This window comes from Quercus suber, unplaced genomic scaffold (genome assembly GCF_002906115.3).
Source record: "Quercus suber isolate HL8 unplaced genomic scaffold, Cork oak 2.0 scaffold_26, whole genome shotgun sequence".
NCBI lineage: Eukaryota > Viridiplantae > Streptophyta > Magnoliopsida > Fagales > Fagaceae > Quercus > Quercus suber.
The window spans coordinates 1,925,802-1,953,797 of record NW_027069491.1 but is presented as its reverse complement, the minus strand read 5'-3'; the positions used below and the strand labels follow the sequence as shown (position 1 = coordinate 1,953,797).

Here is a 27,996-nt window from a genome sequence, read left to right as displayed (position 1 = left end):
GTGACTAGTCTTAACTCTTAACAAACTCCTCCAGTCGGTAATGTTGCATATTCGTATATATGCTATGCTATTTCACAATTTCACTTGCCAATACCTAACAAATGAAGTCAAGTTTACAACAACCATTACATTTGTATGTGTTCTATAATTTTATTATAAACTGTTGTTTTTATCTAAAAATTATTGTTACTTGGTTTAGTCACCGCAACTACAACTTCTAAGCCCTTTATGAAATTTAGTACAGCCATTTAGCGTAATCACATTTTTGTAACTCAATATATGATTTGCCACTGAGAAGAAAATTGTTATTGTGGTAGATTATAAGCTATCAAATATGTTTTGCCACTGAGCAGAAATAAAATTGTCATTGTGGTAGATTGGAAGCTATTAGATATGAAGACAAAAATACAGAAGTAGAATTTTAGAAGGATAAAAATATGTTATATCAATCCATAACGTACATTACATTTCTTTGTTAGAAGATCACTTTGAGCATTATGTGCCATCATAAGTGAACGTCTATCACACTCAAAAAAGGTGAAAATTTGGGGTTATGAAAAACATATAGTCCTGTAACCATATGTATTTGGTTACATGTAAATACTCATCAACAAGTGAAATGACAGGATTTAAGGAGGTGGAGGTCCAAATGGGTCAGGTGGGCCACCAGGAGGTCCAAATGGGTGAGGTGGGCCAGGGGGGCCAGGAGGACCAGGTGGAGGAAACAGAATAAGAGGAGGTCCAGGTGGTGGTGGCGGAGGAGGCCCAGGAGGAGGAGGAGGTGGAGGTGGAACAAATATAAGAGGAGGTCCAGGGGGTGGCGGTGGAGGACCAGGAGGAGGAGGAGGAGGAGGAGGAGCTGGAGCTGGTGGACCAAAGCAGTCCTGTACTAACCAACAGCAGCACAAGAAGTAGAAACTGCCAAACAAAATTAAAATGTTGTTAGATTTTTTTTTTTTTAATTTGTAAAAAATGAATTTTGAAATAGTAAGAGTAAGATGAATAGTAAGTTGTGATTATATATTTGGAAAAAAGTTTGGCAAATAAGTAGAAATGGTCCCACAACAAAACAAAACAAAACATTTTTTTTTATGCCTTATGTGCTGATAAATCAATCAACCTATTCTCACTTTTCATGGTGGCATATGGTATAACTGTTTCCATAGTTTTTTTCACAACTTGTTAAGGTTGTAAAGTTGTGAATAAAGCAACGTCACATTTGCATGAACCTATCACAAACACTATTTTTTTTTTCCTGCTAAAATCACATTTGCATTAACATATACTATATAGTATATTGACAGTTAAAAAAAAAATTGAAAATTATTGTACCGCTTAATGGATATAGTATGAGATACAAATTGGCTAAGAGCCATTTAGCTCAATTGGCACCTACCTATATACAAATTGTTTGGGGGTCTAGGAGAAAAAGCTTTGAACTGTGAAATTAACAGTATATTGTAACTACATAGGAAAAAAAAAAGATAAAGTATGAGATACAAATAGTGACTTACCATGAGGATATGGTGTTGCATAATCCACCAAATAAGCCACCAAGAAAGTCTGGCGGTCCAGGCCATGGAACTGGAGGTCCGGGAGGTCCAGGTGGACCCCAACCAGGCCCAGGCCCTCCAGGACCCCAACCAGGTCTAGGTCCAGGTCCAGGTCCAGGTCCTCCAGGATGAGGCCCACCAGGACCCGGTGGTCTCATTTAGCCCTTGAAATCCAACCAACCCTCTAGCACTGCTGCTGCTAAGCTTAGAACACTAGAATTGATTTTTCTTTTCTTTTCTTATTTTTTTTGGATTCTCTACAATTTGGAGGCAGCAATAGAGGAAAGCAAGAAACAAAGAATACAAAGATAGGGTTCAGGGTTTATGAGTTTGGAGATAAGCCACTTGTTGTAATATATATAGAGAGGGTCTTGAATACACTTTTTTTTATGGTACATTTGTAGTGATTTGTTGAATGGCACAAAGCATTTACACCTAATACGGTTACTAGTTTCTACGAAGTTCTAAGCCTTCCCAATCCTCCTGTCAAACCAAACAACTGCTTTTCTTCAACCTACCTACCTGTCTTGAGGGCTATATATTTTTCCATATGACCATTTGGGCTCTGCTTTCCATAGAGGAAATAAGTGACTATTGACAAAGTAAGAGAAAAAAAGATGAGCGGAAAGAAAAGTTTTGAGGCTGTAAATTGCTTTAGATCACAAGTCATGTTGGGTAGTTAGGTTCTTTCCATCCAACATTCCAATATCTGAGGAAATACTTAATGATAGAATAAATTCAATAAATTTAAGGATACAAAATATTTTAACAAATTTTAAAAATAATTGTTAACATATCATATGTTGGTGCATATTAAAAATGATATCAGTAGTAAGTTTATATAAAAATGATGTTATTTCAATCACCCATTACCCTTTTTCTTTAAACTATAAGATTGCTTGAATTCAATTTTGTTATTTATTAGACTTGACTACCCAGTAAAGAAGATTGTCATGGTGATGAATATTGATTTTGTCATGGGGAACTAACTACTCAGTCATGAAGACTGTCATGGTGAGCTGTTGGATTTGACATCATTGAGAAGGGTTTCAGTGTTTCACAACTTCTACTACACCCCAAAAAAAAGAACTCTGCCAAGCAAAACAGGTTCGATATCATCATTTATGAGGTAGATTGGTAGTTGTCACCAAATTTTTTTTCCATCTTACTGAAAATCACACTGCTTTAGCACCCTTGGATGGATTAGGTCGTCTAATAAGTGAAGATAGCACAAGTCAACTAATTTCTGTACTAGAATTTACAACCTACTCACCCATACGATTATTTTTTCAGTTATGCTATTGTAGTTGGATTAACGCAAGGGTGAATTACGCAAGAAAAATGCTAGACACAAAAAAAGTCCACACTTTTCAAATGACGAATTATAAGTGGTGGAGGTAAAATGGTGGGACTACACCTCTACCACCCAATAGAAGGCATTTTACACTTTTACTTCTGTGGTAAGATATGATCATTGCTGTAATCTTTTATTCTTAGCTAGAAGCAAGTGTTCAGTGTGCAACAGAAGCATCAGTACTTATAGAATAATGCAATTATCTTAAACCATGGGTGGGCAATCATGTGATTTTATTCAAACATTTAACTCCAATTACACTCCTAAAGAGAGAGAACACTTGCAATATGGATTAACTAAAATATTCTTATGTGAAAAACCAGAAAGCAAGCTCTCAGATAAGAACAATACAAAAGTATTTGGCTTAGGAAAATATATTTAAATCTCAAAAAGAATCAAAAAAAAATTACAAGAGTAAACACCAGATCAGGGTTCTCAGTGCAAATTTATTAGAATTTCAACTAAACTAATAGAGTATTTCAACTCAAAGGGGGAAATAATATAATAAAAAAAAATATACAATATTGAGAAGCCTCTCACAGTTCAAAAATAGAACAAGAAATTGAAAACTGGATTACAAGATATATTACCTCTCCATTGAATTTAATTGGCTTTTCCGGCTTTAATATATGACATCCGGCTTGAATATAAGACACCGAATCAGTAGCATTTGCAGCTTCATGAATGCTCTCAGAAATTCATATAAAAAATATATATTACATGCCTTTTGTCTCTTTGATCCGAGAAGAATTCTTATCTTCTTGAATGACTGTCCATGATGAGCAGAATTCTTATCTTCTTGAGTCTTTTTTTGATGATTTTGAGTGTCCATGACCATCACCTGCATGTTTCTTTCTCCTTGGAGCACCAACAGCAGCAGGGTCCACTAATGGACCAGACCATGTTTGGATATGTGTTTTTGAATATGAGAAGTTTGTAGAACTGAATGGAACATCAGGAGGATCAAATGCTGGATCAATATGATGTGAAGAACCCAAAGGATAGCCAAGTGTTCCATCTTGGTGTGGAGGTGGAAACTTCTCGCTCTTGCTCTTTGCATTTGCATGTGTAATTAGACGCCTCCTCTGTAGTAAGCAGTAACATAAAAATAGAATCATCATGAATATTCAATTGAAAGTAATTACATGGGCAATAGTGGTGAAATTATACAGTAAGGTAATGCAAGAGACTAAAAACTGCATGAATGAAACAACTGCATTATTTTAAGAACACACTTATCCTGCATTGTGAGGAGAGAGGGGCACCATGTAGGCAACGTATCAAATTAGCAACAATGGCTAAAAACAAAGTTGTTCTAATCTTCTACATTCTAGGACTTGGCATAAATCAAATGGTTGGTCAGATGCTAATCCTAGTCAGCTGCCTCATGAGTCCAAATATGTTGAACCCAAATGGGACATGTACAAATTATCCACTTTATGTGACATTTTTTTGATAATTAAGTATAATGTTTTATTGAAAAAGAAAATTACTGTGTGTTCATGATGATCGCTAAGTATTTAAAAATACAAACAATTAGATAGAAGAACCTAATGAGTTATGAAAATCAACAAGGGAAGTAGACATTTAAGGGGGAAAAATAAATCGTGTTCACCTTCTCATGGAGCCACTATAACAGATATCTTATTTGTTTGAAAATCTATCATGGACTGATGTTGAAAAGAGATGTCATACTGTTTCTGACAGTTTGTTAACAGAGTAACTTATACATCTCAAAATGAACATTTTATAACAACTCCAAATTTGTACTATATGCACAACTAACTCACTGGCTAGGGTGAATGCAGTCCCTAAGCACATCTGCAATGCCAACATTTACATCATAGCAATTCAAATCTTGGAAAGTGAAGTATTACTTGCATCCCATACTTATAGCATGCATGACAACAAAGAATATATTTCATAAGAAATGGCCGATAAATACCATTTTTCCCCCACACAACATCCAAAATCTTTAATCAAACACTCTAAAACATGGTAAGTGTATGCTACTTCCTCTCTATGAGGCAGCTAGGCTACTTTAGACATTTAGCAAGCTTATATTATTAGTCCTCCAAGGTTCCAAGTGTTCTATATGTCAATTATCATCAAGTCCACACATATCCTCTTCTATCTTTCCTTCAACAACACCACAGTTCACTGAACACCAATTTGCTCTTTGGTGTGAAATTCAATTCTTGTTCCTTTTTTTCACTTTTATTGCGTCAAAGAAATGACTATATTGTACACTTCCTGTACAGATGTTGGTGAACAATACACCAACAAGAGGCACTTTTGTTCTCAAGGGGATTGTGCGTATGAGTGTGAAATTGTTTTTCCTGAGGCACTAGGGAAAAGCAAAGAGTGAAAAAGGCCGGCCTAAGTGGTGATTAATTATAGGCAGTGCCAACCATTGGAGTCACATGCTTCTCTTCTTGTCGGACTCATGCATCTACCTAATCAGCCAACAGAGTAGAAAATTGAAAATGTTCTTTCCTAAGTTTTAAGGTAACATTTTCTACTCCAAACAACTTAATTTGTGAAAAACCATGGAAATAGAAACATATATATATATATATATTTTTTTTTTCTGAAAGAAGCAACTTATCTAACATACATCAAGATTGGCTTGAAGCTCAGCATTTGCTTCTGGAGCAGGAATTCCCCTCATAGCTCGATCACGTTGACGAGATCTCCTCACACCATCTGGATTAGCTTTGCTAGTAGCTCTTAAAAAAAAAAAAAAAAACATATGGGAAATCCATGGGCTGAAGTATATAAGATTCTAAGCAGCAGTGGACTCAATATGCATTAGGAGTGGACAAAAAAGAAGTGGATTAAGCTGAAAAAAATACCATTAAAAAATACATTACCAGCATCACTGACAGCCACCCTCTGCTGCACTTCTTCCTCAGCCAAGGGAGCACTCCCCTGTGATGCTGCTGGTTCTTTCACACTCATCGACTCGTGTGTTGCTTCAGAGATATCAGCTGTTTTTGCAGTCCTTGCTCGCTCTGCTGTCTGTTGTGGGAGAATAGCAGCAGCCTTTCCCTCAGCTGCAGTATCCTGTATCTTTGGGGTCTCTTCATTAATGGTTGATCGCTTTTGTTCACCCTTTGATGCAGCAGATAAAGTTGGGGATGGAATTTTGGGCTGTGGACAACGAGCAGACTCCATATCTGAATGTTAAAAGTCAAAAAGTCATTAATAAAATGTATTATATCACACAATTATGATTAATATAAAGGCTATTAACTAAAACACATACCTTGAACTTGAAAAGTACTTCCAGCATTTTCAGCACTGCTGTTACCAGCCTCCAATATTCGATTGATTGTATCCCTAAGTGTCTTATTTGGCAGAAGATCATCTGCAAGTATATTTGTTGCCCCACATATACACATTGACTTCGAGATTATATGGTCCCTGATACCTGAGTAAAATTATACAAACAAAAATTTCAAAGATATGGCAGTTTAAGAACAAGGAGCAGTAAAGTGGTTGAAAGAGTGCTAAAATCACTGATGGATGAAGACAAGCAGATGAAACCATAGTACTGAAGTAAAGATTCTAATTACGTTCTAATGCTGGCAAAAAATAACTGCATTTAAAGGTTTTTTTTTTTTTAATAAGTAAAAAGAGAGGATAATAATATTATAACTGCATTTAAAGGTTTAAAACATACATCTATCACAGAAGCTCTGAAAACAGCACTTGCTTGTCAGCACAGCATCTTTCATTACATCCTTGCACAATGGGCAGTGGAGCTCTGGTGGTAGCTCACCAACAGAACGTGCGGATGGTAAACCTTCAATTTCTCTCTCAAAAGCAGCCCTGTTTTCAATTTAAATGTTATGATTAATTTTCAAGCCTACAATTAACAGTATGGATAGCCACTGTAAAAAACTTTGAATCATATCGGCTTACTCATTTGGTCTCAAGACAGCTACAGCACCACTTGGCAATGCATATGAGCCATCTGGGGTTGCCATCAGCATGGACTTCGGTATACCAGTTGGTGGCTTCACCTTTTTGATGTCAAAATTTGGATCACCGTTTGTAGGGCAGTGCTGAATGAAGTGCCCTGAACACAAAAAGTTTCACGTAGTGAGCCTTTTTTTGCCACAAAGATAGACCTCTCAGCAAGTAATTTTATAAATAAAAAAAGGTGGAATGACCAAAAAGGGAAGGAAAAAGGCATAAAACCATGAACATACCAGGCACCTTGCACCTGTGACATACATAGCCCTGAGGAGGAGTTTTGCGCTCAAATCCTGCTCGACCTCAAAGAGAGATTAACAAATTTCAGCTTATCACAGAAATACATATTAGTAATGGTTGATGTGAAATATAAAACTAAATGTGGTATACGGACTCACCAAATCCACGCCCACCCATTCTACCTCCCATACCCCCCCTTCCAAAACCTCTACCATGGGCAAAGCCATCAGGACCTTGACTGCACCATCCAATACAAATTATGAATATATGTTTCTCACATTAGTGATTTAACATCATATAACACAACAAAAAACAGAAAGCATCTCACCGTTGCCAGTCCAAGGCAGGAGTATCAATTAGAGCTTTAATCTTGCTGTCCTCATCAGCTTTGTTAGTTGGGAGAGCTTCCGGAACTGGATTGTTTGACTGAACAGGGAGAACTTCAGGGATTGCATACAAATCATTTCCAAACTCATCCCATTCCGAGTCTTCAGGCTGTAAAGTCAAATTAAACACATTATTACTTAGATGCATTACATCTAAGACAAAAGTCAAAGTTCAATAATAATGTGATTAAACCCAAGGGTAAGCATACATATTTCATGGTAGAAGCATTAGAAACTGGAAAGCTACTCTTTTCTGGTTCAGGGTCATCCATCTTACTTTCCACCTTCGGTCTGCAAAACAAAACGCAGTCCAACTCAACCACACTTTCAGAGGTTGCTTCACTTTAAAAAGGACTTAATGAAGGGAGAAATCTGTTACTGCACATATCACCACCATGATACGGCCTTGGTAGGAATATGACAATAACAGCCCATATCATGCTTGTGAGCCTCATGCTGCTAGCTCAGATTTTATAATTGGCTATTCCATAAAATAACTAAACTGAATCAAATGCAACTATGCAGTCAAAGATATTAAAGGTTTGAGATAGTACTCTTGTTCAGTAACAATTGTCATACGAGGCCGTCCAGGAACACGACGAATTAAAACTGAGGTATTTTTAGGTATCAACATTGCTTCATCAAGATACTCTGAAATTGCAAAACAGAGAAACAGACCGACTGTAAAATACAGCTAATAGATATTAATCCATGAAACCAAACATACACAAGTATCAAAATAGAATTCCCCCAACTTGGTGACTCTATTCTTCCTAAAAGTATGCCTAAACATTCATCTAACTCCAACAATAATCTCACAATCCATCACCTATCAAGGTTCATGAAATCAATCCCCTTACAATTCAATGACAATTCAAAAATTCACCAATACACAAATTATATCTTTATATATGCCAGGGCACGAGGAAGCACATGTCAATGGCATTGTAACAGTGCAACCCCAACCCTTTATAATTTCCTTTGGGTAAGTAATTAAAAAAAAATTAATGAAATTTAACCATTCACAACATTAGACACCTATAATTATCAAGTGGAGAAGAAAGCCCCAAATGAAAACTATGATCCCAAAATTAATTGGAAAAAAAAAAAAAAAAAAATCATCTCACCGCCCAAAACCCAAATTTTGTTGGAATATTGAAAAGGAATTATTACTTAAGTAATATCTAAGAATCAGAACCAACCTTCATTGGTCTGGGCATTTGTGACCACAAGGTCGAAATCAGTGCCCCTGCCCAAATGCTTGGATTCAAATATTTTTTCTTTCAAAGTACCAACTGAGAGGAAAGGACCATCCATGGGAATTGAATCATAATCTTTTGCACTCTTAAATTTATAATACACCGCCATGCTATTTTTCTTCAAAAAAATATAACAATAATACCAAGAATAAGAACAAGTAATAAAGCCCTAAAGAGCAATAACCAAAGGCCTTAAAAATAAAAGGGCCTGATATTTAACTTGAACAAAATCAAACAGTACAAAATCCAAGCTTTTTTTGTTTTTGTGTTTTTTTTTTCTATGACTCAAATAAGATGAACAATTCGAACCACAGAAGGAGAGCTCTTTAATTCTTCTTCGTGCGCCGCTGGTCACAGAAATCTCTTCGCGCTCAAAATCTTCAAACAATAAGTGTAAAATCAGATAGCGTCTGAACGAGAAAAATCAGATCGCAGTGATTATTCTTCTCTTCCGATTGCCACAGTTGCCGTGGAATTACACAGATCTCAGCAAAAATCGAAGAATCCCCCTTATCTTCAAGGCGAAGCAAAGCCAGTTCTTTGAATAGTGAGAAATCCTCACAAACCCTAAATCTTCCACAATCAGTCCGATGAGGGATGCATCAGAATGAAACGAGACCCGGTCAGAGGAGCGAGATCTCCGATTGGCCGTACGTGTCTTCAAAATCGCGTACTCGAAGAAAGCGTCTGAAATCGAAACCTTTCAGAGAATCGCCAGGAAAAAATCGAGGGCTTGCGAGAGAAGATACGTATATGAGAATTCTTCGATGAATCGCAAGCCCTAGATCGAGTATATAGAAGCCGAAGATTGAAGATCACGATGTGGAGCTAGGGTTAGGGTTTGAGAAACATGGAGAGGAGAGAAGAGGAGAGAGATAGCGAGAGCAAAAGGAGAACTAAAGAGAAAAACAGGTGAATTTGGAATTTGGTAGAGATTTTTTTTTTTTTTTTTTTCCTGTGTGAGAGTTTTAGTCATCAGTTACCAATGTAGGAAAGAGTTGGGAAGTATATATGGAGATCGATCGGATTGGGGTCTATGGCCTTTCTCTCCTTGCTCACGAGTCACGAGTGGCTGCGATGCTGCGTCCACACGCTTTTTACATGCGCGTCTAAAATTGTTGCGCTGTGAACTTACGCTATGTTTCGCAATTCGACTACTGCTCGGAGTCGGACTAGTCCAATTAAAATAAATAAATAAATCATGTTTTTAGAAACATTAAAATCGTGTTTTATATACACACAAAAAAATCGTGTTATACATATATATATATATATATATATATAAAATAAAATAAGTTTCATCAAAAAATAAAATAAAATAAGTTGCTAGGTTCTCTAATATTTTGAACAATAACCAAGGACAGAACCAGGGTTCGAAAATGAGGGGACCAAAGTATTAAAAAAAAAGAAAAATTAGTATAGATCAAACTTAACATAAGCTTGTTCAATTGCATTGTGTTAATTAACATCAAAATATATTTGTGGTAATTTTAGATTATTCTATAATGAACTATTACCATTTTATATATGGTGATTTTTCAAAAATTTATTTGATGGATTTTAGAAATTGGGACTTCAAACTAGATGTTGAAAATACTGTATTTTCAATATGAACTTCTAAATTATTTTGAATATTTCTTAATAAAAAAAATATCAAAATTGAACATTATTTTTCCATGATCTTTAAAAAAAAGGCAACATTAATTAATTATAAGGAATTTATCCTACATCTACCTAACCATTTATATAATATTTTGACATAAGGTTGACAAATTTCTCTCATTTATTAAAAAGTAACGTTACCAAACAATTTATTACAGCAAACTCATTATATAATTTTTTTAATAAAAAATAAACATTATTATTACAGCAAACGCAACTAAAAACTTTTTAAGAAGTAACTTAAAAAATATAACAATAAGCACTTCACAGTTCACACCATGTGAGCTGAACATCATACATTTAATAATGCCAAATTTGTGTTTTACTTATTGTTGTCAATATTAGTTTGTCTACAGGTAATTCATGTTATTTTTTGGGCAATTGGGTTTCTTTGTCTACAGGTAATTCATATTAGTTTTTGGGCAATTGGGTTTCTTTGGACTAAATTTGTGTTTTATTTTTATTTTTTTGGTTATTATCCAAAGGTTATTGTAATTATTTTTCAAGCAACTGGGCAAAAAGGATAGCATAGAACATATACTTTTGGATTTCATGGGCCAATTTATAATTATTTTGGAGGGAGGGGGCCAAGATTGCATATTTTGGGGCAAATTGAAAATTTTCTTTGTGCACACACGTACTAAGAATTTTTTTTCCATTTTGGGGGGGGGCCATGCCCAAGGCTAGGTCTATCTCTGACAATAATAATTATTTTGCAAATTTTGCCATCTAATCTCTTTAGTTTAATTCCCCAAAAAAATCTTTAGTTTAAGACTTTTTTTTTTCCATTTTTTTACAATTTGCTAATGTGATAAATAATGATTGGAGTATAAATTCCAAATGGACCCATCATTGATATTATTTTATTATAAACCAGTCATAACATATTAACAATGTATGTTAGCAGTTGTCCAAAATTTATCAATATATTTGTAGGAATAAAGGTCCAAATTTGTATATTGGGCTTTGGGCCTTATCTGGGAATGTATGCATGTTCGAGGAGGGGTAAGTAATTGAGAGAGACCCCAAGTTTAAAATCTCACAAAGAAGGAACGGATGGAGAAAGGTCCGAGGAGTAATTCCTCCTCAGACACAACAAATACAGTTTGAATCTATAGTCCGGCAACCTAGATGACACATCACGAGGTTTACACGATGAAGATGAGCTTCTAGCATGTATTTAAGTGATAAGAACTCAGAAATATCTAAAGAAAAAGCTGCTACTATCACATTAAATGCATTGCAGCTACCTTTCTAGCCGCATTTATTTGGAGAAGATCCCTGAACAGTGCAGCCTCAGCTATCACTATTCACAGAAAGCCAAAGAATGCGTCTAATGGTACAGGCACTCAAGTGAAAGTTTAGATAATTGACAAGTGTAGGGTCATGATGGCTTGAGAGGAATTATATAATGTGAGAGACCTTCCACGAGAGGGGGATGGAAGACAAGAGAGGAAAGAAACACTGTAATAATCAAAGTTGTATTTATAAATAGTTATATTAATTTATACTCAGAATTATCTCCTCAGACAGTGAATTTATTCAATCCAATAAGTCTTGTTCTTGCTTGATCATCTTCTAAATCCATACTAGCCGTTATTAAGTTCATTAAGGCCTACCTCTTTAACTCATTCTCTACAAATTTATTGTATTGTGCTCATTAGGCCATCATCCAATTCTTCTTTGGGCTTGGGCCCTATATTGTGACCCTAAAATATATTTTTGGGATAATTACAGTAAACTCACCTGAGATTAGGCCCGTTTTCACTTTGTCTACCCGTGGTTCAAAACTTATCACTTTGCCCACCTGAACTTCAATCCGTTACTCCCCCGTTGCCCACCTCACCCTCAAACGTTAGACAAACACGTTTTTATTCCAAATTAGAACATAAAACGGATTAAACAACACGAACTCACTCTCTTTCCCTCGCGAGCCCTAGGAAAGCGAAAATTCCTGTAACTCATCTGATATTGACATTGTGTTGCAAGTGTAAACCCAGAAGAGCAACGGGTTGTTCGAGGGACTAAAATCCTGGTAAGAAATCAGTCACTGTTTGGGTTTTTACTTTGGGCTCATGGTTGTTTATTGTGTTTTTAGTATTCAATCAATGGTCAGTGTTACATGTAATGGAATGAGAATATTAGTTGTGTCGGTTGATGCTTATGAAAAATGTGACCACCTGTTCTTTGGATTTGTGTTTGTTTGTGGGCATTTTGTCTGTTTGTCGTGGTCATTGTGTCTCACAGAGTGGACCCAAGTTTCTATTTTGCTTTAAATTTTCAGTGTTTGCATGTGTTTAGTGAAACAGAATAAAAAACAAAGCAAAGCAGAAAATGTGGTCCCTCTGTGTGTGTTGCATCCCAAAAGCAAAACAGAAACATGCAACTGTTTAATCTTTTGTTGTTTACAGTTCTTTAATTGTTAATTGTATACGTGTCAAATGGTAATTTGTTATTGCAGATGGATGATATTGTAAAATTGGAAGTACATTATGGGGGTGCTTTTCTGTGGAACCCTAGTTTAGAATACTTTGGAGGGAAAGTTGAAATAGTGTATAAGGATCCTGATTTGCTTAGTTATTTTGAACTAAAAGGTATATATGAGGAATTGGGGATTGATGAACCGTGTAGAGTTCATTATTTAGGTCCTGGGGGCAACTTGGAGCAAGACTTAAGGCTCATACAAGATGATCAAGATGTGGTAGCCCTGTGCAAGCCTAATGAGGGAGGGCCAAGAGACACCATCATACTGTATGTGGAGAGTGGTAATGCTCCACTTGCAGTTGAAGTTCCTGATGGTGCAAGGGTTGGTGTAGAAGCTGGTGCAGCGATTAGTGCAGGGGGTGCAGGGGTTACAGGGGCTAGTGCAGGGGCTGGTGCAGGAGCTGCTACAGGGGGTGATGGTCTGGAGGAGGAGTTTGATTGGTTGAGTGAAGGTCTGGAAGGATAAGACTTTGCTGATGACATTTTTGGTGAGTCTTCTCCACCTCATCCAAACACTGATACACCTCATCCAAATACTAATACACCTCATCATCCAAACACTGATACACCTCATCTAAACAGTAATACACCTCAGCCAAACACAAATACACCTGGCCCAAGCAATGTTCCTCCTGCAAACATAGATTTAGATGAAGAGTGGGCTGAACTGGCTTTAGAGGATGATATTGCAAGTGTGGATAGTTCTGATGATGAGCAAGGTGGCAATTTGGAGTTCAATAAGAGGACTGATATGGAAAATATTAGGTTGGCAAAAGGGATGAGGTTCCCAAACTCCCAGGTGTTTAGGAAGGCTTTGAGGGAGTATGTGATTCAGCATCACATTGATGTCAAGTAGAAGTTAAATGAGAAGAAGAAGATTTCTGTATATTGTAAGAACAGTTGTGGATGGAGGTGTTATGCCTCAATGGTGAGTGGAGAATGCACATTTAAGATCAAGACATTTTATCCTGAGTGTACCTACCCCCTAATATTTAAAAATGGGCAAGTAATATCAGCCTATGTGGCAAGAAGGTATTTGAAGGATTTTGGTAAGAATCCTAAGTGGGAAGTCTCAGGTGTTAAGCACCATGTGATGCAAAAGATTTCTATTGATTTAAGTCTCAATCAAGTGTATAAAGCAAGGACGGCAGCTAGGGGGCTGATTACTAGGAATGAAGAGTCTCAGTATGGCCTACTTAGAGATTATGCAGAAATGATATTAAGGACAGATGTAGGAAGTATGGTGATTATGCAAACAGAGATGGAAAATGAGAATGCACAGCCCAATTTTAAAAGGATGTACATTAGGTACAATGCTCAAAAGGTTAGCTTTCTAGGTGGTTGTAGACCATTTGTTGGGTTGGATGGATGTCACTTGAAGGGTAGGTTTGGTGGCCAATTATTGTCTGCCACTGCCAAGGATGGAAATAACAATATATTCCTAGTGGCAATGGCTGTTGTTGAGCAAGAGACAAAGGATAGCTGGATGTGGTTTTTGGAGCAGTTTGCAGATGACATTGGCAGGCCAGAGGAGCTCAATCTGGTATTCATCAGTGACAGGCAGAAGGTATTGCTTACCTTAGCTGTTTACATTAACTTACTTCATTGCAGGGCCTTTTACATGCTTACTTGCTTTTTACATGCTTACAATGTGATGACATTAGCTTGCTTGCTCGCATGCTTACTTGATTGCAGGGCCTTTTACCTGCAATGGAGACTCTATTTCCAACTGTGGAGCACAGGTATTGTGTGAAGCACATATACAACAACTTCAAGCTTAACCACAAGGGCATGGAGTTGAAGAGTGTTCTGTAGAGGTGTGCTGGCACAACATCAGCCAGAGAATTTGAGAGGGGGATGGACCATCTTAAGAGTTTGGATGAAGAAGCTTGGAAGTACCTGGCTGATATAGAGCCTGCACAGTGGACCAGATCCCACTTTTCTTCAAGAGCTTTGACAAATTGTATGGTAAACAATCTGAGTGAGAGTTTTAACTCTATGATTGTGAAGGCCAGAGACAAGCCCATCTCATCAATGCTAGAGTGGATCAGAGTTAGGCTTATGAGCAGGTTGTATATAAAGAAGACTGGCATAGAAAAGTATGGTGGCAAGTTGTGTCCAAGCATATAAAAAAAGTTGGAGCAGTTAAAATTAAAGTCTAAGGGTTTTTGTGCAATGTCTTTTGGGAGGTTTGTGTATGAGATTGACAATGAGAGGGAAAGACATGTCGTGGACTTGGTAAATAGGACATGCAGTTGTAGAGTATGGGACTTGACAGGAATCCCCTGCAAGCATGGAGTTGCAGCCATTTTTGTGAACCGTGAGAAATCAGAGGACTACACCCATCCATGCTACTACAAGGATGCTTATGTGGAGACATACAAGATACCCATACCTCCCATGCCTGGCCAGTCTGAGTGGATGTCAAGTGGCCAACCCAAGCCTCTTGCACCTATTGTCCATAAGCCACCAGGCAGGCCACCCGTGAAGAGGAAGAGAGATGCTGATGAGCCAAACCCTTATAAGGTGTCTAGAGCAAACAGGCCACTTAGGTGTGGAAAATGTCACCAGAAAGGGCAATGCAAGGGGATGCAAGGCCAATGTCACTGGTGAGACAGCATGGGAGAAGAGGCAGAGATTGCAGAAAGGGAAATCTGTAAGTTTTTACAAATTTTTTTATTCAAATGCAAAATGCCAATAACTGACACTGTAAAAACATGCTCATATTTGGTTGTAGGAAAGTGGAAGGCCTTCCACACACAGACAAGGATCCCAGGTCTCATCTTCATCACAGACCCAATCCTCAGCTTAACCCCCATCTTCATCACAGATCCAATCCTCAGCTCAACCCCCACCAACACATCAGTCTTACACTATGGCATCATCCTCATCCAACCAGGCAGCAGGGTCACAGCCACAAGATCCAGCTCCTCAGCCACAAGCTCCATGGTTAGGGCCACAAGCTCCATGGTTAGGACCACTAGCTCCATGGTCACAGAACCCAAGTCAGTGGTACTCTTTAGACTTCAGGTACACAGTTAGAGGAGCTCCTTGGTTCTCTTCAAGCCAGTCAGCACCACACACCCCTGCAGAAACATGGGACAGTAGAGCACCATCATCACAGGTACTGTACTTGTAGGTTTGATGTTTTATTCATTGTAACTGTGATACTGGTAGCTAACATGTGAATTCTTGTACTTTGTAGCCTACAAGACCACCTGCTACCAGAGGAGGAGCTGCTTTGAGAGGAAAGGGTGATGTAGCTAGGGCTTAGAAATGTAGAACAAGAGGTGGAAAAGCCAGCTGTGGTGGGAGAGGCAGGGGCAGGGGCAGGGGCAGGGGCAGGGGTAGTAAATGAAGACCAAGTCAAGCCACTTTTGTTGCTATGTATAATGTATTAGGGTTATGTAGTGTTAGGGTTTTATGTAGTTTGTAGACAATGGCAGGGCAGACAATGGCAACACTTTTTTATATAGCTGTTCAAATACTTTTTGTATTTTTGTAAGTTTTGTAAACATTGGGCAGCTGCAACTGTTTTGGTTGTTGTACCAAATGCCTTGTATTACTTGGGGTTGATGAAAGATTAAGTCAATAACACCTTAAAATATGTATACAATTTCCAACTTAATGACAGGTGTTCATAATTATTATTCTGATTATTGCAGTTTGTTATTTGAGTTATTATTATATGAGTTTGTTTATGTGTTGAATAGCAGGTGTATGTGTTGAATAGCAAGTGTATGTGTGCATTTGTTGTCTTTTCTTGCAAGTTGACAGATTGTCATGCACTTTAAAACAACTTTCGACACAATTGTCTTCACACAATGCGCTTTATGCACAAACCAACACAGTTGACAACATAAAACAAAACACCAACACCAACAGCAACAGCTCACAGCTCACAAGTAGCCAATTCACTTTAAACAAAAATACCAACAACATCTAACAGAAATAACATTTTATCTTAAAAAGGCATATATTATTAAGTGGCCTTACATAGTTCTCATTCTCAAAAAATTCTTTCATACTTCTATTACAATACAATTGAGGACCAGCTTATATTACAACCCATTAGGCAGACTCAGTCTCATCATTCCAACATTCTCACTTGAGCCAAAACATGAAAACAACATAACCAAAATAAAAAAAACCCCATGACACAATTAGTGCAATTTTGCACTTTCTCTCTTGCTCTAAAGCTCTAACTGCTATCTCCTTAGCTTGAACAGAGGAAGCTCGAAACTTTCTCTCCCTCTCAGTGGCTTTTACTGCCCTATCTTGAGCAATTTCTGCCATTTGGGTAGCTTCTGCTGCTGCCTGGATAGCTTCTGCTGCTGTCTAGGTAGCTTCTCTTTCCTTTTCATGTGCAAGTTGCAGCTTTGTTACACCAAATGGGCAGCTTCATTCCCACGCATACAATTGGGATTATCAATCCATCTAAAGAAAAGGCAGTTGGGACCAACCTGTTCATAAATTAAGTTGAACACATGACATTCTAATCTCATGTGAATCAACTAGATTAAGTAAAAACTATACTTACCTTATATCGGCTACAACCCAGAAACCTTCTCCCAAAATTATCCACTGTCAGACTTGTTCTCAACACAGAAGTCTCATATGTACACATATGCCCACTTGAACCTGAGTAATTTCCACTCGAAGAAGACATCAATTACCAACTTCCTGTGAATCAAAGCTACCATCAAAAACTTGAAATCCCAGCTCAGAACCATAAAGCAAAAATGTCGTACCTGGTGATGATCTATCTCCGAATATTCAATACCTCAAGACAACCCAAAGTTAGAACCTCACCCACGAAAGCACGATCAGGACCAGCTTAGTTACAGGAATTTTCGCTTTCCTAGGGCTCGCGAGGGAAAGAGAGTGAAAGAGTGAGTTCATGTTGTTTGATCTGTTTTATGTTCTAATTTGGAATAAAAACGTGTTTGTCTAACATCTGAGGGTGAGGTGGGCAACGGGGGAGTAATGGATTGAAGTTCAGGTGGGCAAAGTGATAAGTTTTGAACCACGGGTAGGCAAAGTGAAAACGGGCCTAACCTCAGGTGGGTTTACTGTAATTATCCCTATATTTTTTGAAAAATAAAATGGCTCTATGATTCTTTTTTTTAAGTAAGTTCTACTAGTTGTAGAGATATTGCAATATAAATTGTTAATACTTGCAATACAAAATAATATTGATATTTCAAAATATTATTTACAATCACCAAAATATAAATAATAAAAAAACACCGAGAGAAAAATAATATAAATTAAAATTTATCGAGTTTTCAAATTAATGCATTAAAAATATTAGAATTTTATTATGTAGGGTACTATGCTAATAAAATAAAATAAAACTCTATGCATAGAACTTTAAACGTCTTATCTATAGCTATGGCAACGGGGCCCAAAGAAAAACTGATGAATTGGGGCTAGACTCTCAATTTATTTGTTATTTGGTGATTTCTTGGCCCACAATGGGAGATCCCAAAAATAGTTGGTTGCTGCGATGGCTAGGGCCTTTAAGCTAATCCTTGCTGGTTCATTAGAGGCCAAGCTGAGTATATTATCCTCTTGCCAAGCTCACCCTTCTAGGTCCCAAACTAGGCTTTAGTTTCCTGGTGTTTTAGGGCTCGTTTGGATTGGTCATCACTCAATACTCAGAACTCATCACTCAAACTCAAAACTCATAACTCATAACCCAAACCTCACTTTTTCTCAAATACTCAAAAATATATGTTTGGCTTAAAAACCCAATCACATATCTCACCTTTTTAACCCAACTTTTTGCCAAAGCTGTAGACCCCACCCACTGACACTACACAGTGGTTCACTAACAGCTACCCACGTCCCCTTCTTCTATACTACACAGTGGTTCATTTAATCCCATCAAAAAGCCCATTTAACGCATCTCACAATACCATTCATCCAAGGCTCTTCCCTTACCTCCCACATCATTGCACGTGCAAATCATCCAAGTTCCTCTTCTTCGTTTTAATGCTTTTTCCTTTTTCAATTTCACAATACCTATATGCAGAAAACAGAGAGACCCATCTGCTCATCTAGATCACAAACCCATACTCAGCAAAGTTCAAAGCTTCTATTCTTCTCCAACAAAAGCCGAAGACCATCTCTAGCTCCATCACCACCACCAACGGCAAACCCAGAATCGACCACCATAAACACCACCAACAACCACACAAAATTCAACCATCAAATACACTCATAACTAAAAAGCCAAACCCACCAACATACAAATGTATAGGAAACCCAAACCCAAACCCAAACCCACAAACATAGCAAACCCAACTCAAATCTGAGCCTTCACCAGTGGAATTCGAAGCCGAAGTCGCTGGAGTCGCCGAAGTTCATTGTGAAGAGTGGTTAGGATTCAGATTTCTGGAGTCATTCAGATCAGGATTCGTTCTTCGTCATCGTCGAGATTTAGATTCGAGTTTGAGGTTTGGGTTTAAGGTTTGAGGTTTAAGTGGTTCAGTGGTGGCTTATGGAGGAGTGGTGGAGGCTCTGTGTAGAAGAAAAAAAATGAAGAATGAAGAGATGAGGAGAATAGAAAGAAAGAAAAGAGATTCTGACAAAGAGAGAGTCGTTAGGTGCAAGCTGCTGCCATGACATGACATGACAAGACAAAGTTGTGGGTCCCATAAGTTAAATGAAATTACCATATTGCCATTGAGTTTCAGTTTTCAAGTTTTGAAAACACCAAAAACCTGTTTTCATTTTCCATCACCCACATCCATTTTTTGAGTATTTGAGTCATGAAAACAGTGATCCAAAATTAAGCCAAACAAATGGTCATCCGTAGGACCCATTCGGTTTGGATGATGGATCATGAAAACTTTTCATTCCATCCAAACAAGCTCTTAATCTCTCATTTCTCTCGTGTTTCACACCCCAAATGTTCCAACTCCTCTCACCTTGACCTCCTTTCCCTTTTATACTCTCTCATTGGTGGAGTCCTCATGATGAAAGAATCACTCACCAGTGTGTGGAACCTATTGAATTAGGGGTTCAAATGGTTATTTGGGTTTGTGACATTGTTCCTGCCTGTCAAATCAGTTATCAACGATGGAACCCATCCTTCTAACATTGGGAGATTGCTTGGTAACTTGTGCCTGACGTCAATTTAGGTGCTCGGGCGCATGTTAGTCTTTGGATGGGGGCATGGGGCCATGGGTCCAAGTGTCGGGCCTTTTCATAGCTTGCTCATCCTCGGGCCAAGCGTATTCTCTAGAATGGGCCTCTCAACATCTTTGGCCCAACTCTAGAATGGGCCAAAGACCTGTCCCACTACAATAGCTATATTTTTATTTATTTATTCTATATTTGTATAAAAATTTAAAATTAAAGTCTTTGACATTTTGATGACTTCTAATATTGTCATATAAACTTTAAAAAATATATATATATATATATATATATATATATATTTGTCATCATCCTAATATATATTTCTTTTAACAATACTAAATTATGTAAGTTTAAGCTAATTATAACTCACCATCTTTTGAATAAAGCAACCAACAATAAACAAATTTTAACGAACTTGGATTAATATTCTCTAAACAAATTCTAATTAAATTAGGTATGTTCATTTATAATTTTTTTTTTCAATTTTTCTTTTCATTTATTGGTCCCTATTAATTAAATCTAATATATATATATATATATTAATAGGTAAAGCTTAGAGAAAGTTCAATTAGAACTTGAATTTTTTTTTTTTTTTTAAGAAACAAACACACATACACATAAGGAAGAGAGAAAGAGGTTATAACACAAAGACACATCATAAAATCCACTCAAAAGCCATGATAACTTTTAAGGGAATGTGGGGCAAGTTATACTACACACAACACACTCTCTTAAGCAATGTAGAACAATTATCCATTTTTTTTTTCTTTTTTGAGAAACAAACAACACACACACACACACACACACACACACACAAAACATACACGGGAGAGGAAAAGAGATTCTAACACAAAGGCACACCACAAACTCCACTCAAAAGCTATGACGCAAAATTGGATTCTAATTAGAACTTGAAATTATAATCCAATTTTGCATCATGTGTCTAAAGTTATGTGGGGCCACATTATAATTATCCACATAAGTTTTTTAATTTTTGTGTCAAGTGAGTTTTTTTTTTTTTTTTTTTGAGAATTTGTGTCAAGTGAGTTAATGAATGCAAATTACTAAGAATCTAATATTAATGAACCATAAAATTTAAATTAAAAAAAAAAGTCACATATACTCAATAAAAATCACTGTACAACAAAGATCACCACATGTTCTATCTTATTAAAAATTAGAAAAAAAATTATCATAAGTAGTATTAAATTTAGGTAAGAATTTTAATTTATGACTAATTGCGTTTACTTTAAAAAAATTTACTAATTATTTATATTTATATGAAAAAATTTGTGTTTAATTTTAAATGTATCTATACATATGCATGTGTTACATGCTATTTTTTTAAAAAATAATAATTTGACTAATTATTTATATTTTTATAATAAAAATTGTGTTTAATTTTAAATACACCCATGCGTTTGCATGGGTTACATGCTAGTATATATAAAATGAAGCAATTTGGATTTTAGTTGACTTTATAATATTGTGCCACATAAACTTTTGAGGTCTCATAATTTTACATATCATTATTTTAATATATATTTTTAAGTATATTCTATATTTAAAATCTCCATCAAAATCTTGGAAAACTATACACTTTAAATAGTAGAATAATATAGTTTCATAGACAAACAAAATCATAATAAATGTATATTAATAACTATTAGAATTATCAAATTTCATTGACAGACAAAAATAATAATAAAAAAAATGAAGAAATCATATTATGTTATATTTTCTCATGTATTACTAAGGGTCGTCAATGGGCTGGGCTAGTATATATAAAATGAAGCAATTTGAATTTAGTTGACTTTATAATATTGTGCCACGTAAACTTTTGAGGCCTCATAATTTTACATATCAATTTTAATATTTATTTTTAATTATATTCTATATTTAAACTCTCCATCAAAATCTTGGAAAATTATACCCTTTAAATAGTAGAATAATATAGTTTCATATACAAACACAATCATAATAAATGTATATTAATAACTATTAGAATTATCAAATTTCTTGGTTAGACAAAAATAATAATAAATAATAAGAAATCATTTTATGTTATATTTTCTCGTGCATTAGCATTACACGGGTTGTCAACTAATATGTATCATATATTTGGTTTGGATAGAATATTGATCATATATTAGATCCAAGCAATAAAATTAAATTTGAGTTAAAGGTTGTAACTTTAAGCTATGGTTGGCTATAATAAGAGTTGGGTAGAGGAAATCAAGGCCATAAAAAAAAAGGTGGCTGAGATGAGGCATATATTTGAAGATTTTATTGTGAGTTTTACAAATTCTTTAATGACAGGAACTAACGATAGCATGTATAGAGACTCCTAGAGGAGACTACAAAGCTTTGGACATGCTGAAAGATGGACTCAACGATGAAATCGATGATATAGAATATAAAACTCCTTTCACGATGTCAAACTCGTAAAACACAAGGCAGATTGGATGATCAATCAGTGTGCGCAATTGAATGGAATGATGAATTTTGTGTCGTAAACTAGGATTCTCCACAAATTTATGATAACTATCCCAAAGAGCATAGCCAATGAGACAGGATGGCCTTGATGAAGATTATATGCATACAAAGTGAGCACATAACCTACACTGTTGATGAGACTTCCTTTTTTCAAGAAATTTTTTCTTTTTAAGTGGAGTTTCAATCTCTAAAAATATTGAATACACATTATACATTCAACGTTATGATTATATTGGGATTGATGAATTTCCCACAAATTTCTCTAGTGTAAAGTTAATCTTAATCTAGAAAGATTTAGAGAATGATCTTGATCCTTTGTAAAGATTTTGTTGAACAAGAATTAATAAAACTGAACAAGAAGCATGCAAGAGTGATGTTGGTTAAACTTGGAGGAAGATGCACTATGAGATGTAGGCCAAATTGGGCTTTTACCTCTTTCTCACAAACTTTTCAGTAAAATACCTCATATCTGAAACAAATTAAGGAAATACTCATGTTTTAAAACTCGATTATCTAAAAAAATAATCGAGTTTCAAATGTAAAACTCGATTTTTAGAACATCGAGTTATAGCAAACGTGGACTTAGAATTTTTTTTTTTTTGGGAACTCGAGTTCATGGAACTCAAGTACTTCACATGGAACTCGAGTTTTCAAGTTCTAGAAATTTTTTTTTTTTTTTTTTAATTTTCAGTTCGTTATAACTCGATTTTTAGAAATTCAAGTTTCAAAATAGGGACATTTGCCTAAATAGTTTCAGATATAAGACATTTTGCTGCGAAAGAGACAAATGCCCATTTTCTCCGTGAGATGTATGCATAGATTCCTTTTTAGTATTTGCTCACCATGGTGAAAGAGGTCTAGAATAAAAAATTTGTTCAATAAGATTTAGCATATTGATTTGTCTTGTCTTGCTTGGGAGATTAGGATGTAAATGATTAGTTGGACATTCGAGACATTGAGATAGGACAGTTTGAACTTGAAGAAGAGTTCCCCAACCTGGAGAGAACTGATGCAAGAGAATTTAAGCCCAATAAATAAATATTAAAAAAAAAAGGCTCATTAATCTATTCTCTTATATTTTTACTCTATTTTATGTTTCATATTTTTTTTTTTTTTTGAGAATCAAGACTTTGAACTTTATTAACTAGTAGGCAAATTTGCTTGATAAGTAGCAATAGTGTACGATGGGACATCTTCCATCCATACTTGAAAACCAGTGACATGTTGTGCATGTCGAGCTAGGTTGTGAGCTATACTATATCCTTCTCTACGAATATGTGAAAACCTAATACAATGAAATAAACTTGCAAAACATTTAACAACTCAACTAAGTAAACCCAAGGATTCCAAAGAATGCAAATCAGCATTCAAAGCATTCATAGCAATCTCTAAATCTCCCTCTGGGATGACATCTTTCAAACTCAGATTGGTATCAGACTGTAAAGCTTTCGATATAGCCAAAGTTTCAAGCTCTATGACAGATAGGGGGAGAGGGATGATTTCGACCATGTGTGCCAATCCTTTACCTTGGCAATCTCAGTTGATCACTCCAATTCCTGCCTTACCTTCTTCTTGAAACATTGTATCGATACAAAACAACGCTAATCCACCTCCCATCTCCAAAACAACACCTACCAAATTTTGTTCCAGGAAAATAGCATCATTAGAGTTCACCTTCAGGATCGGCCATGGAGGTGGTTTCCAAATGGCACAATGTGGAGGCTGATTAGACTGATCCGGCTCATTACCTTCCATTGCTATTGTTTTGCTTTTTTCCTTGTCTAGAGTATTGAACATATTAAACACTTACCGTTGGGATTGCTGGGAATTAAAGTTAATAAGAGCAATAATTGTTGGGCTGTCCTGCGTGGGTAAAGCTGCATCAATATCACTTATTTCTGCTACCCATGTATTACTCTTTACTTCTTCAACCGAAATAAGAGGTACATTAAACAGGCTGGACTTGTTAATGATTGGCTGGGATTTTGGATTTCCCATAGTAGTTGTAGAGTTTGAAACCACTGCTAGCTTCAATGTCAGCATTAATGAGGAATCAATCCCACAAAACTCGGTTTCCATAACTGATGTAATGTCCGCTTGCACCGTTGCAACCTTTTCTTGCACCATTTCATTGTCGTCTCCCTCAGTTGAAGCTGCAACGCCGGATTTAATTGGACATAAATTAGGAGTGGATACGTTGGATATAGAGTCCCTATTTGGAAAGGAATCAATATCCTGTGGTAACATATTCTCCAATTTATTGGTTTCAGAATTTGCCAGGTCACCATCTTTAATGTCTTCCCCTCCTTTCTCACCGGTTTCAGTCTCCATGTCTGATCGAATCACCTCCGTTGGGTCACTCACCGATGCAGCCACAACCGGTTTAGATTGTGTCCGAGCTTCCTGTGATTTGTGTGAACCTAATTTTCAGCCCCCGTAAAAACCTAGAACATAAATGACTGACTTTCCCACAGACGTATACGAGCTACCTTCAGGTTATAGCTGAATTGATACTGTTTTGGCGGAAGTGTGCCTTTGCTATCAAGGCCCAGATCGCTATTCTTGTCACTATGAATCAAACGGCAAGAGGAAAAGCACACGAGACAGTTGTGTTTCCCAAAACCCCAGAAAAAGAAACCCATAGAAGTAGACTTGCTACCTTTAGAGAATAGAACTCTCCTTCAAGAAGAAAGGACTTGCTACCTTCAGAGAACAAAACTCTCCTTCAGTAAGAAGGGACTAAAACTTCTACTGCCTAAGAGAAGTGAGAGCTCTCTTTCTTAGCGACAGAGAGACAGAGTTTGGATTCCAACTAATAAAAATTAGTTTATGTTTCATTTATTATGTATGTATTATTTTAAAAAGTCACATGACTAGCATGTGAGTTTTAATGAAGTTGGATGGGTAAGATTTAGTTGTTATATCTAATATGAAAATTTATGTTTCTAACATTACTAAAAACTATAATAAATAGTTTCTTATAAGATATTATAGCTAGTCTTTTCATATATTATCCCCAAAAAAAATTCAAATTTGAATATATCTTAAGCTATTTGAGTCCAACCATTGATATTTGATTGTTCTAACTTCAATCCTATTGTGTTTTTCTTTGTTTTAATCCTATTTCTTGTCAGGGCAGCCTAACAAACTTTGAGATCTAAAGCGATATATTTAAATGAGGTTTTTTTGTTATTATTTAAATAATATTTACCTAGTTTTTAATGTCATAATTTTTTTATAACAAAAATCCGTTCTTTTTATCTTGTAATATGCCATTTTTTTGGGGGGGATTGAAATGCTAAAGCTATAATAAATTTGACTACAAAAAACTTACAAACGATGTATCAATGAATGTGATTAGTGACACTTCAAGAAATAATTAACAAGTATTTGAATGAATGATGTTAGAGATATTATAAATTTTACAACATGAGGCTTATAAAGATGTATCACCAATCATAAAAATTAATTTAAAGATGCATTTAGGTTGTTAATATTCACAAATCATATTAATTATCACATCAATTTGTAAAGGTTTTGAAGTAAAATTTATAGTATTTCTAGCATTTTCCATATTAATTATTTTTTGTGATTAGTGACACATATTTGTAAGCCCTATGTATTTAAATTTGTATTATCCTAGCATTATTAAATTCTTTTAGACTTCTTAAAAGTAGAGGGAAAATGTAAAACTAATTTTTTCCCCTATATCTCAAAAAAAAAAAATTAAATATATTTCAATTTTTACCCAAAATTTTGGGAGCCTTTCTCTTGTACGGGCCCTAGGCAATGGCCTAAATGGCCTAGGCCTAAGGCCACCCTATTTGTTGTTCAAACTTCTTCTTAAATCCTTGTTACAAATTAGATACAAGTTCTTCACCATCACATTATAATTTTTTTGTTTGTTGTTCAAATTTCTTCTTAAATCCTTGTTACAAATTAGATACAAGTTCTCCCCCATCACATTATAATTTTTTTTATCGATGATATAAATAGAAGTTTTGAAAATTGAAGTTAAAAATTACAATTGTGAAAGCCAAGGGCTAATTTAGAATAGACGCTAGACTTAGGGTGTGTAAAGTGTTTTTTTTTTAAAAAAAAAAGATAAGTAGAGTAGATAATAGGGAAGGGAAAATATGGCCTATCTACAAACATAAGACGCCACCAAAAAATGCCATTACACCAGGAGGATCACTTTAACTTCCATGTAAAGTGCACTCTAACCCAATTATTTTATGGCTTCTCCCTCGAGAAATTTTGAGCCTTCTTAAAAAAAAAAAGAAAAAGAAGATCACATACAAAAATAGACAATCACAACTTCTTTCATAACTTGTTGAAGTGACAAATTGGGATTAGGGCAACATTATTTCCATTAAGATCACCACTGTCATCATTTTTATTATATACAAATCACAACTTGCGAACTTAACAAATGTAAAAAATATTGTGAAATTTTATTGTTCCTCAAGACCTATCATATTAAGAGTATCCACTAAAATTTCAAGAACTTTTGTTTCATTTTATGCCATTGTGCAACATGTTCCCTCCTGGTTAAATGCAGGAAAAGGGATCTATGTTGTGCATGGGCAGGACCATGAACCAGGAAAAGGGATCTATGTTGTGCACAGGCAGGACCATGAATAATATGGGGGTAAGATCTGTCCACTGAATCCTCCAATTCCCTCAAATTTTTATTCCCTCCAACATGACATTTAAAAATCAAATAAATATCACGATTCACATCCACCTAAGAATTGAAAAAAATGGGAGGATTCAATAATTATATATTGGCTTCCCCATCAACATATGGAGGCCACCATTCCAACACGACCTTTATGCAAGCTTTTGACAGAACATGCATTATAGCAATAAGATAATCTAACAGCAAGAAAACCTCTCCTTTTTTTTTCCTTTTAATTTGTTTCTATTGATATTGAAATCAAACTAACCGAGCCCATTATTTAAAAAACAGGGGATATATAATATTGGTTTTTAGAAGAAATTGATTAAAAAAGAAGAAAAAGAAGAAAGACAACTATAATTCATACATCAGTTAAGATTAATGAAGATACAATCACAACATATGCCAGAAAAAAGAAAATGGCTATCTGAATGAAGAACTTTGGATTCTCCCTCATGTTAGGGGATGTAACAGCCCTGTAAACCAGAAAAACTTTCATTTAGTTAAGATCAGAATAAAAGGAAATATCTTTTTGGGAGAAAAGAATTTACAGATATAAAGTGAAATCTAATACTCCATGTTTTACTGATGGAATTGAATTCAGGCTGCAAGAAGCCAATACCTGGCAATGCGCTGAGAGAATCGGTGTTAAAGTGTTTTTTTTTTTTTAAAAAAAGATAAGTAGAGTAGAAAATAGGGAAGGGAAAATATGGCCTATCTACAAACATAAGACGCCACCAAAAAATGCCAT

General features: G+C 35.8%; 4 protein-coding genes across 5 annotated transcripts; 1 reads left to right on the top strand and 3 right to left on the bottom strand.

Annotated features, from left to right (window-relative positions):
- Positions 1-419: 419 nt before the first annotated feature.
- On the bottom strand, positions 420-1,944 carry LOC112028249 (uncharacterized). The gene is made up of 2 exons (XM_024060924.2): positions 1,515-1,944; positions 420-918 (listed from the first exon to the last, which is right to left on the bottom strand). Exons 1-2 carry the CDS (start codon positions 1,709-1,711, stop codon positions 630-632), a joined length of 486 nt encoding a protein of 161 aa, XP_023916692.1. The 5' UTR covers positions 1,712-1,944; the 3' UTR covers positions 420-629.
- Positions 1,945-3,336: 1,392 nt separating this feature from the next.
- LOC136065377 (probable serine/threonine-protein kinase At1g54610) lies at positions 3,337-5,636 on the bottom strand. The gene is made up of 2 exons (XM_065768495.1): positions 5,525-5,636; positions 3,337-3,992 (listed from the first exon to the last, which is right to left on the bottom strand). The coding sequence occupies exons 1-2, from the start codon at positions 5,576-5,578 to the stop codon at positions 3,699-3,701; spliced, it is 348 nt and encodes a 115-aa protein (XP_065624567.1). The 5' UTR covers positions 5,579-5,636; the 3' UTR covers positions 3,337-3,698.
- Positions 5,637-5,703: 67 nt separating this feature from the next.
- Positions 5,704-9,860, bottom strand: LOC112033682 (E3 ubiquitin ligase PQT3-like). Of its 2 annotated transcripts, none has more exons than XM_065768483.1 (11): positions 9,083-9,860; positions 8,717-8,891; positions 8,069-8,165; positions 7,724-7,805; positions 7,457-7,623; positions 7,287-7,366; positions 7,125-7,190; positions 6,835-6,991; positions 6,593-6,741; positions 6,176-6,340; positions 5,704-6,086 (listed from the first exon to the last, which is right to left on the bottom strand). In XM_065768483.1, the coding sequence occupies exons 2-11, from the start codon at positions 8,880-8,882 to the stop codon at positions 5,719-5,721; spliced, it is 1,497 nt and encodes a 498-aa protein (XP_065624555.1). In that variant the 5' UTR covers positions 8,883-8,891; positions 9,083-9,860; the 3' UTR covers positions 5,704-5,718. The 2 variants fall into 2 exon arrangements, with proteins under 2 accessions (XP_065624555.1, XP_065624559.1); XM_065768487.1 differs by having other exon boundaries at positions 7,125-7,181; positions 9,083-9,859.
- A 4,916-nt stretch (positions 9,861-14,776) lies between these two features.
- Positions 14,777-15,532, top strand: LOC136065147 (uncharacterized). The gene is made up of 2 exons (XM_065767922.1): positions 14,777-14,988; positions 15,109-15,532. The coding sequence occupies exons 1-2, from the start codon at positions 14,777-14,779 to the stop codon at positions 15,530-15,532; spliced, it is 636 nt and encodes a 211-aa protein (XP_065623994.1).
- Positions 15,533-27,996: the final 12,464 nt, after the last annotated feature.